We start from the raw sequence: 11,394 nt of genomic DNA, 5'->3' as shown, positions 1-11,394 counted from the left end.
GTAATTTAATAAAATAAAAAAAAATCAAGCCAGAAAAAACATCATAATCCAGAACAGGGGTCTGCAACCCGAGGCTCTGGAGCCATAAGCAGCTCCTTCCTCTCTCCATTGAGGCTATTTGGCTATAAAGAAAAATACATAAATTCAATAAATAATGGGTTTGTAGTTTTAGTTCATTTGTCTTTGTAAATTTTGTGATGCCAACAGATTTTTAACTTTTCAAATAACTAAAAAAAATTATGATTAGATTGGTTTGTTATTAGAATACACTTGAAAAAAATATAGATTTTTTTAAAAAATTATATGCTATTCTAAAAGAAGGAAAAGGATGAAGGTACACAAGTCATAATGATGGATTGTTTCATTTGACTTTCTTGCATTTTAATTCAAGTAAATCTGCTCCAGCAGAAGGATTTTCTTTAACATGGGGTGGGTTTTATTGTTAAAGGAACTTATTTATACAGTAAAAGAAATTAAAATTGCTATATTTAGAAAAAAATTCAATAATTCATCCATCCACCTTATTAACCTGAAATATATTTTTTGGGGAAAGGTGGGATACAATCTGGTTAGGCCATCACTTTGTCGCAGGGCACCAAAGTCTCCACAAAGAGGTCCCAGCAGGGATTCTTATCGGTCTTCTTTCTGTGAGACGAGAGCACTAACCACTGTCCCACCATAAATCCCTTCCACAATAATTTAATTGGTGTAAATATTTCGAAGATATATGGTATAAATAAATGGGTTAAATGTAAAAAAAAAAAAAAAGTGTATTTTTCCTAAATAGTGGCTCTTGCTATTTTTTGGTCAGTAGGAAACTGTACCAATGGATATTTTAGTGTTAAAGGCTGCAGACCCCTGATCTACAATTTGCATAGAATTCCATTATATTTTTAGGGCTATAAAACCCCTCATGACTGCGATGCCCTGGAAAGATTAGTCATGTATGTTCAATGAATAAATTGAAAACATCAGTGGAGACAACATGAATATCTACTGCAGTTCATCATCAAAGCAAATAACATGGAGACCAGAGATGATCCTGAATGCAGCAACACCTCCACTTTCACAGCTTTTCCCAAATGATAAAACATTGCTAAAAGCTTAAACCCCCCAAACCAGCCAATCAGTTGCTATAACTCTTTTCTCAAAAACATCACTCTGTGGTCTAAACCTCAAACACAATTTGGACTTAATATTTGGACATAATTTGCAAAACTTTGAGTCTACTTTTTGGAGAACAGATGACACAATCTCACTTTTAAAACGCAGCCCTTTAATACGAATTAGTCATCCTGTATCGTTTCCAACAAAGCATGATATTTCCACCCCCATGCATCACTGCGGCATGGTGTTTTTTGAGATGCAGCTCAGAATTCTTCCAAGTCCAAACATGGCAAGTGGCATTAATAACAAATAATTCTATTTTGGTTTCATCTGAACAAAATAAAACAATTACTTTGCTGTAATTGTTAAATTTTTTATTAAAAGGCATTTATGTTGTAAACCGTCTGTGTGTGCTTTGACAAATGTATCGTCGATACCAAATGAACTGGCTGTCAGGCATCATGGTTGGGTGTGTTCTCTATAAACTGCCAGCATTGTTTGCAGGCTGGACAGTCATGGGACTGTAGGTCACTTGACTTCTCAGAAACTTCATGTCTTTCATTAGGAAATAAATCATGATTCAATAAGCCTGTCCCATTTTAGGGTAACCCAGTGAAAGCTTCTAGAGATTTTTATCTCTACAAAAGTTGGAAAACCAGCAACATATGCATTGATGCATGTAAATTTCACATTTGAAGGAATACAAACCCCAACTTTATTTTTTTCTAGTGAATGGGGCTTTTCTCTACAATTCAGTCAGTGCAGCAGCATGCAAACTTTAAACCAAGACACTAACGACACAATTGAATCATAAGCTCCGGGTGTGGAGATTCTTGGAGTTAATTTACAGCATTTCTGGAGAAAGCTGCAAAAGGTTCATCTTCAGATCTCTGCAGCAGGGCTGCTTTAAGACGTGAGCACAGCGTACATGCTGCAAAACAAACCTGCTGCTGGTTTTGGGAATTCCAGACGAAAGCGGACGACTCTCAACAAGAAGAAGTTTGACCAATAGAAACATTCTGCAGCAGGAACATTGCTTTTTTTCCTGTTGGACAATTGGAGATGTCGAATCTTCTCTGCCCATTTTTTCTTCTGTACTTGCTTCCAGCAGTGGGTAAGTAAGGAAAATGTGTGACTGTGGAACAGAGGATGCTCATAAATACAGGAGGTCAATACTTAGATTAGATTTGATTTAACTTTGTCATCATTACACAGGTTGTTAGTCGGTCAGTAAAATACATAAATTTTCTGCAGAATCCATTAGAAACAATATTCCATTACTACCCATGAAGGCCAATATGCCTAAAACTACTTCGGCTCCAAAATTATCTTAATAACATGGAACCAATAACAAAAAAATACATTTTTTGTCAAAGTTAGAAATAAATGTATGCATCAAGAGGTTAATTTGGTCTTTTTTATGTAATTATTGTTAATATAACTAGTTAAATAAAATATTTATAAAATCAATTATCCTAACATTTTTTCCAATACTTTTGGAATTTTTCAATTATATTTATAAATAATTTATTTGTATTTGACTTATTTTGATGGATTCGAAGTGTTATGATATCTGAACAATTTCTTAACATCTGGTATGTTTTTGATGATCAATTACTCTGCCCAGCTTCCCTCGAAGGCCTGTTGCGGGTGTCTAACTAACCTGTTTGGCCTCCAGCACCCCTCTTCTGTTACACCTGCGTGTTTCCTGCCATCTCCCCTCTGGACTGCATCAGGTTCCCTCTCAAGTGTCCCCCCGGACAGCTGTGCCTGTCCAGCACAGCCGTAGGTCAGCGAGGTGAGCCGGAGCGCCTCCAGTCTCTAAGTTTGACTTGAATGAATGAAAAGGTAGAGGTGGGAGGGGCTGCGGAGCGGCATGGATGTGTCCCTCTCATGTGTCTGATGATGAACTTGCAGGAGACTTCCGTGTGGTCCTATATGAGAAGAGTTGTGTCCTGCCTGCCCTGTGTGGAGTCACAGGTGAGAAATACACCATGGGACTCAACTTCACCTTCACCAACGAATGCTGCAACACTCACCTGTGCAACAGTGCTGCAGCAGCCGCCTTCCCCTGCTGGACTGCCACTTTACTCACCCTGATGACTGTCTGTGGAGTTTGGTGACACAAGCGCTTCAGTGAAACTGCAAACGCAATGACTCTGAGCTAGACTTCTTTGTTTGGTACTAATTAAAAATTAAGATCATATTGATATTAAATTTAACATTTGTCTTGAATAAACAACAGTACCAATAAACCAAATTCCTTATTCTCATAACTATCAAGAAATGTAGGTAATTTTGTGATGTTTCATTAAAAGTACCCTCTATAATTTTCCAATGCTTTGACTTGTTTCTTATGAATGAGCTCTAATTAGACAAAGTGAAATGCAACCTGATGAATCGCTTTAAAATAAAACAATATAATATATTACCTATGCAATGATCATTTACAGTGGTAGAAATTGTTTTTTCAGTCATCAATTCTGCATGTTGTTCCACTAAAAAAGAGGAGAGTTCTGTCATGTTCACCACTTCAACTCTGAGAAATAAAATATTAAAAAAAAGAAACATCTCGGTGTCTATAAGGACCCACTCCAATGAAAATTTCTGTGTTTTTTTTTAACATGTTCTTGAAGCATTTTTCTCATGATGGAGAACACTTAAAACAATTAAAGGGACAAATTAAAGGGATTAAAGGGAGTAGGGGAAGCAAACTTATATAAGCCCACTCCTGCTTTGCATTATTTAACTTTTATTTATTTATTTATACTTTCCTTACCTAAATCCAATTCTTTACTTTTGATCAGTTATTTATTCTTTACAATACAGTTTCAGGTCATTAAAATTCCCCAAGTATCAATGACTCACATGACAAAGATGAAGTAAGAAATTATTATTTAAATAAAAAAAAATATTTCAAAAGTCAGATCAATCATCAAAAATATGTACAGATTATGTGTCATTAGAGGAATACTGATATAAAACGGATAATTCAAAAAATGATTTTTACAAAGAGAATATTTGATAATCATCAAAAATCATTCATTTAAATAACATGACATGAAACAAAGTGGAGTGACATGATTAGAGAACAATCACTTCCGTTATCTTCAATTAATTATTATTATTATTATTATTATTATTGCTGTTATTATTTTAGTTTCATTTTTATGTGGTCAGAGTCCGTGTCCTTATCAGTTTAAAATGTATTGAAGAGAAACACACAGAACATGTAGACAAGTGCATCAAAAACAAAGAATTTACAATAATAATAATATTTTAGCACAAAAATATTACATATGGGGATATGTCAGTAAAGAAGTTACAAGTTAACAAAAGATAGACAATATCATAAATTAAACTAAAAAATTAAAAATACTCATCACGTAAGAAAAGTTTTAGCCTACTGTTTGGTATGCTTTGGGCACTTAATATGGACCTTTTTATTTTACATCACCACCATATCTGTAACTTACTTCATCTGTGGCCTTGTCAGACATGAACCAAGTTACAGATATGATGTAGAATATAAAGGTCCATATTAAATGTGTTGCCTTTGATTGAAAACAGACCCCGCCCACCGTGAAGGTGTTCTTAATTAAACTTCAGCTCTGATAGGAAATCCTTCCTCTGCGTGATTGGTGTGGTTTCTCTGAACATGCTCTCCCTGCTCGTGTCGGTTTGCCTGCTGCTGTCCCGCACCAGCGGAGGCCCGCGCGCCGCCGAGGCTTTGAATCAAACGGATCGGGCACTGAGGCGACTTTTTCGGGACAAACCACCTCCTCTGCTCGGTGTCCCGGTGATCATGGACTCTCATCAGGACCAGTCCGCGTCCCCCAGAGGTACCGGGCAGGAGGCGGTCCCCGAGCAGGTGCGTGAGCTCCTGCTCCCGGTCTGGCCCAACATCAGCCCTCTCAGCGTCTCCGGTGTGACCGTGCGGACGTCGTGCGCGCGGAACAGGATGCAGCTGCAGGTGGACAGGAGCATCATCGGTTCCGAGGAGCCGGATTCTCTGCTCAGACTGGGGACATGTCGGGTCAGTCAGTCCACGGGGAACCACTTTTACTTTGACTACGACCTCAGCATGTGTGGAACCAAACGCACAGTAAGTCCCGCAGACGCGTTTGGGGATCCAGGAGAACCAAAATGATTCTGGATGATACAATACTGGTCCATGCAGACTTAAAAAGTTCTGTTCTGTGATTGTTTTTTTTAATTATTATTCTTAAACATAGAGTATGGGTTTCCTTGAACTTTTCTTAAGTCCAACTCCAACTGTATTTCTTTTTCCTATTGTAAATGTGGTCCTTGTAATTATAATTAATGAAATTAGATTAAAAAAACAAACATTTGTTTTAATTTAAAAAAAAAAAAGTTATCTGAAGAGCAGCAGGAATTAGAAATTTGCCTCTGATTTGTGAACCTCCACTAATTTTCCATCATTCCTTTGTTTACACTCTCTTGTCCAGAACACTTATAAAGGAACATCTTTAAATTTAATTTCTGGCATATTTCTTTATTCAAATCATTGTGAATTAGCTGCAGATTAAAAAAAAAAAAAGTCATTTGAAAAAGATCATATTTGTGATGTAGAAAATGCACAGGGTGGACCACAAGCTTCCGGCTTTGCTCAAAGAGCATGTAAACAGAGAGCTCTCATGGGTGACAGTCAGTGAAGATGTGGCTGTGGTCCTCTCACAACCCAGAGGTGAAATTCTAATGAACTCCTGCTGCTCTGCAGAAATACAATTTTTTGATTGAGCATAATCATATTTAAGAGACCACTGGGAATGTTAATGTACTTTAGTATATAAAATACGTTTGTTACATCACAACAAACCATGACATCTGATCTGTCTCTCACATTCAGTGGTGAACTTAGCAGTTTGAGGGCCCTAGGCAAAAAATAAAATGGGGCTCTCTGCAGTAGTTGTTTTGATATATTTTTAAAAATCCTATAGGTTCAAATTTCAATGTTCAATGTTTGGGGTAAGTATTTCAAAAATTAACCCAACCCTCAGCTCTATCTGAATGAACTCTATTTTAATAGGTAGTTGTAGAAGCTAATTTTTCTTTAATAGTCCTGGTAAATCGCTTGTTCGTCCTGGGATAGGATCTCTCCCTCATAGGGGTATCCCTAACGTTTATTTTTTTCCTGAATCAGTTTTTTTTTATGAGTTTTTTTCCTTACCGGGATGGAGGGTCTAAGTTTTATTTAGTCTGTTTTTAGCTATTGTTCATATTTTATGACTAATTTTCCGCATTTGTAAAATTACCGGCATGAAGCCCAATGAGGCAAATTTTTTAGTGATTTTGGGCTTTATAAATAAAATTGAATTGAAATGAAAAATTAAACGATTTCAAAACCACATTGCTGCAGAAATCACCATCTGCGTTGATATTGAACAGGACATATGCAAAATATAATGATTTTTCAGAATAACAATTACAAGATTTGAATCAATTGTGTAAATTTCATTTATGGAACGTGTTAGTGGACACATTTATTTTAGCATTAGGCTAATCTCATGACCATACATCCATTGAAACCTATTTCAATAAGGAACTAAAAGCTGCCGAATCGATCCTAACCCTGTTCTGATTATGTCCACCCGCCCAAAACCATTTTTACCCATAAAGTCATAATTGAAACCACTCAATTAGTGGAAAACATTCCCAATCTGGGAAAACTAAATTTTCTGCTGGCTAAACTGCTGTTGACTGGAATATTCCATTGCTGCAGAGGGACGGGGGAGTACAAAACACTTTCACATGGTTCTTTTAGATACTTTTATCAAGCGTTCAGCTCAGGACCCCTGGGGTCCCAGTCAATCAGCTACCTTTTCCCTGATGGTAAGTCCACCCCTGCTCACATTAATGGCGCTAAAATGTAAAATTCTCCCAAAGTCCCTCCTGTCACTAAACCAAAATGAGGACATTTCTCTCTAACTGTAGATGGAGTCCAACAGTAATCCAGCATTTGGCCGTTTAGCTGTAGTGCAATGTTTTTTTTCCCCCCGAGTAAATTTGAGTTAAACAGGAAGTTTAAATCTACAGAATTCTGCTCAAATCAGAAACCTTCATCCTTTTTTCTGAATGTGTTTATTTGATCGGCATCACACTTTTGCTGGAATGCTGTGAGAGAATTATTTCTGTTGGACAAAAACTAATGATTCATTGATGATTTGCAGACTATTGATAACCGGATGGTATATTTTAATGTGCTACACTATAACCCACCGAAACCCAGAGGACCAATCAGACGAGCTCTACCCTTTAGCCTCCCTGTTGCATGTTACTTCAACAGGTGAGACGATTACTGACTTTTCTGCACAGAGTTCTTCACTGTTGCTGTTTTGATTTTTGTAATATACAGTATTTTTTTTTACTGCTTAGGTACATTCACAAATACAAAGTTGGCCACACACCAAAGGTGCAGATTCATGAAGTGTCCAAACACAGGAAGAATACGGCCAAAGTCACGCTGACTGCACTAAACGGTAAAACCTCTGAACTTATTTTGAAATTTGAATTTAAGCACAGGAAATTAATTTTAACACTTCTGAGACTTTTTGATTTTAACCAAAAACTTCATAATCGTAATTCAAAGATCACTGGGAATCATTTTGGATAAAAATATGGCTGGAATGGAACTAAAAGTGGTTTAACACCCCAGTCAACCCCTCATGACTGTCGTGGATTTGAACACATAACCTTCCAGTCTCAGGGTGGACACTTACACTGAGCTGAGGAATAATACAAGTTGTTATTTAATCTGTTTGACAACCTTATTAGCAGCAGCATAAAGAACAAATATTACAGAGTATCTTTGAGGGCCATTAGATAAATTAAAAAGCAACAAAATGCTTTAAAGTGATGCATTAATGCAAATTTTGCTGTATTTTTAATGTGGTAATTGACAAAATGACTTCTATTTTGGTCATTGTTTCCTATGAATTCCTTTCAAAATAAGATCTTGGATCTGAAAGATGTTTCCTTTTGCCCAAATAGAGTAATGTCTTGTGTTGATTTTTTTGTTTGTTTCAGTAATGGTTAACTTTATAAGTTATCTATGTTTTAAATATTTCTTCTTTACTGCGCAGCATCTTTCTCCTCTTAAAAACTCCAGTTTTTCCGACTTTTTTTATATCCCTGTTTCAGCTCAGTGGGAAAAGCTTTCCTCGTCAGATCACTTTGTGATCGGGGATCCCTTACACTTTGAGGCCAAGGCGTCGACTTTATCCCACCACGAAAGACTCTACGTCCACACTTGTTACATATCTCAAGACCAGTCACACACCGCCACCCCTCAGTTTCCCATCATGAAAAACTTTGGGTGAGTCATTTTTGCTCTGTTTGAAAGATAAAAATTAGCACACTTACCGGTAGTTGATTTTGTGCTTAAATGGTCTGTTTTCTGTCTTCCTGACCGTAAAGCTGCATGGTTGAAAAGAAAAGTGGACGCTCTAGATTCATTAAGCACAAACAGGATGCTGTCAGGTTCTCTGTGGATTCGTCCTCATTCAAAGGAATGACTGAACAGGTCAGCAACAGGATTATTTGATACCAAAACTGTACCTGCTTCTCATAATCTGTTGAAAATTGTGTTTTTAACATGTTCTTTATTTCTGATGATGGAAGACATATTAAGAAAATTAAGCTCAAAACTGTATTTCTAAGTTTTTTTTTCTACTCTGAGCTCTTAGCAATAGACCCTTTGCACAGTGACGTCAGACAAAAAAATTGGGTTCAGCTGTCAGCTTTGCCGGTCTATACCCGTGAACCGGAACTAGTTTTACGCAGCAGCGGCCATGTTGCCATGTTGCCTAACATCACGTGAAAAGGGTCTATTTCCGCTCTGCAGAAACTATGTCCTAGAAAACATTTATTTTGACTAAAGACTGCATTATCATAATTAAAAGACATTTGGAAAAGCTTTGAAAATAAATAAAAAAAATCTGTAACAGCTGTTAAAAATGTCTGCTTCCATCTTCTGCAGCCGCTCTACCTGCACTGCATCGTTTCTGTGGAGGGTTCAGCTCGCACACCATCAGCCAAGTCCTGCAGCTACAATGCCAAAGACAGAAAGTCTGCCTTTCCAGCATAGACATTTTTTAGGAAAGGGTCTTGGTAAAAACGAACAAGCTGTTCATTGGTGTTCTCCTCAGGTGGGTGGAGTTATTTGGCCTGGATTCCGTGTGTGACTGCTGTGACTCCATCTGCAGCTCCACCGCACCATCAGGTCAGTTTCTGGAGGAGGGTCATGGTGTCTGTGTGGTTGGAAATAAGAAGGCATCAAAGGTAGGAAGAGTTCGGACTCGGATAAAAAAAGAAAAAACCTAGAAGAATCTGAAGATGGTCAGGAAAGTTTGTTTCACAAAAATAGCAGTTTTGCTTAAAGCGCGTAGCTCAAGACTAAATACACTACTCAAAATAATAAAAGAAACACTACCAAAATGTATTATATACTTGAATGATTGAATATTCCTGAATTTATTTAAAAGCAATCAAAAAATAAAAGCATTATAGCCTAAATAGGATCTTTTTTCTTCACAGAATTTCAAGTTATTAGCAGCAGACCATGGACCATAGAGTCCAAAGGGAAAGGGGCATCTTCTGTGCGGAGGAAGACTGAACCAGTGACAACAGAGACACCACAGCTGGAGCCGGGTGAGTGGAGCTGGAAGCCGTGGCCTGCAGAACCAGCAGAAATGCTGAGGGGTAAGGTGGAGCAGCTGCGGAAGGAGCTGGACGGGTCGTTCGGGGATGGAGGGGTGTCATGGTTTGATGAAGCTGAGGAGAAGCATGTGAAGGGGTCTGCCGTTGTGGAGGAGGATGAAAAGATCACAGAACCCCACCGAATCTTTGAAGAAATCTTTCATTTTGATGGACAAATTCCTGCTTAAATATGTGCATGGAGAGGAATGTAACTACTAAAGCATTATTTTCTGTTCATAAAAACCTTAGTTGAGCATTTCAAGGTTCTTTTTAAACCTGTGTTGATCTAATTAAATTCAAAGTTGGATTATTCAGACATTTTTACTGCTGTCTGCTTCTTTTAGTTTTTACAAATACCTCAAAGTTTTTGATCCAAGTTTGACCCCAAACACTAACCCAAAGTAAACAACGTTAAACACATTTAATGTGCAGATACAAATATGTTATGAAGTCTCTGTTCATCTCACATGTTTGGTTAAAACCGCATTTGCTGGTTCCCTTTTGGTTTTATGTAGAAATTATAGGATGCTCGTTATAAACTGAATTTTGAACACTATTACACAGAAATAAATATTTCTATTTCAATTTTTTTTTTTCATATTTGTGGCTCCAAAAAATGATCTTGTTTTGTCTATGATGTGATTAAAAAAAAAAATAGAATAAAGATTGTTTTAAAACAACAGTTAGACTATGTGATGCTTTGGCTTGCTAGAGGCCTCTTAAATATTTGCGCAGCCAAAATACAATTAGACTTATTCCTGTTTATTCTCTTGCTAAAAATGAGCCACGCTCCTGTTGTTTTTTTTCCTTTTTTAGAGAAGAAAATAGTTTTTAAATTTGAATCTATAGGTAGTTTGGTGAATGTTCTCTCAGCTGACTTTTGTTTTCTCTCAGCTGACTGACTCATTGGAAAAAAGCAGCCTCTACTGCCTTTGTTCTCTTAAACTTCCGGTCATGTACTAAGATCTTTCCTGCCCCCTTTCAGTGTAGTAACAATGAGGCATGCATGTATGCAATTATTTTTAAAAATCAAGTTAAACAATATGCATTTACACGCAGATTATATCATGTTTTTTAAAGGCTACATGATCTTAATCATAAATCCCTTTAACCAAATAAACTCTAGGGAGTGGGGTGGATTTGTCAGTCACCAACTCTTTGAAGTTGTCACACTGGAAAAGGCTTGTAATGGTTTTTCATAGATGCACTTCAACTTTAAGAATTTAAAAAAAAATCCAGGAAATACACAGTATTTTTAAATGGTTTATTAAATGCTTTGTATATGGGTGCAGAAATGTATAATTTAATTCCAACAAAAAGACATCCTGATCATCTTCTAAACTTTGTGCTATCCTAGACATGTTTACATTAAAAATGGGGTCATCTGGACCCCACATGACAGCGCGCTGAACTTTTTTTTTTTTTTTTCAAGGATTTTTTTTTAAATCTTCACTGATGTCTGTGGCAGACATAATATCCTTTCCACCTTTGTCAGGGGAGGGATCACATACTAATATAAGAGTGGGGTCATCTGGACCTCATAACAGATCACAAGGGTTAATCTATCGG

General features: G+C 37.1%; 2 protein-coding genes across 2 annotated transcripts; both read left to right on the top strand.

The window, feature by feature from the left end:
• The first annotated feature begins 7 nt into the window (after positions 1-7).
• LOC118599818 (protein Bouncer-like) lies at positions 8-3,230 on the top strand. Its single transcript, XM_036215920.1, has 3 exons — positions 8-2,221; positions 2,786-2,905; positions 3,025-3,230. Exons 1-3 carry the CDS (start codon positions 2,170-2,172, stop codon positions 3,228-3,230), a joined length of 378 nt encoding a protein of 125 aa, XP_036071813.1. The 5' UTR covers positions 8-2,169.
• Positions 3,231-4,706: 1,476 nt separating this feature from the next.
• zp3d.2 (zona pellucida glycoprotein 3d tandem duplicate 2) lies at positions 4,707-10,410 on the top strand. The gene is made up of 8 exons (XM_024258457.2): positions 4,707-5,212; positions 7,299-7,414; positions 7,504-7,607; positions 8,269-8,443; positions 8,545-8,650; positions 9,107-9,195; positions 9,276-9,349; positions 9,664-10,410. The coding sequence occupies exons 1-8, from the start codon at positions 4,766-4,768 to the stop codon at positions 10,011-10,013; spliced, it is 1,461 nt and encodes a 486-aa protein (XP_024114225.1). The 5' UTR covers positions 4,707-4,765; the 3' UTR covers positions 10,014-10,410.
• Positions 10,411-11,394: the final 984 nt, after the last annotated feature.

Source organism: Oryzias melastigma, linkage group LG16 (assembly GCF_002922805.2).
Source record: "Oryzias melastigma strain HK-1 linkage group LG16, ASM292280v2, whole genome shotgun sequence".
NCBI lineage: Eukaryota > Metazoa > Chordata > Actinopteri > Beloniformes > Adrianichthyidae > Oryzias > Oryzias melastigma.
This window is presented reverse-complemented; position numbering and strand designations above follow the sequence as displayed.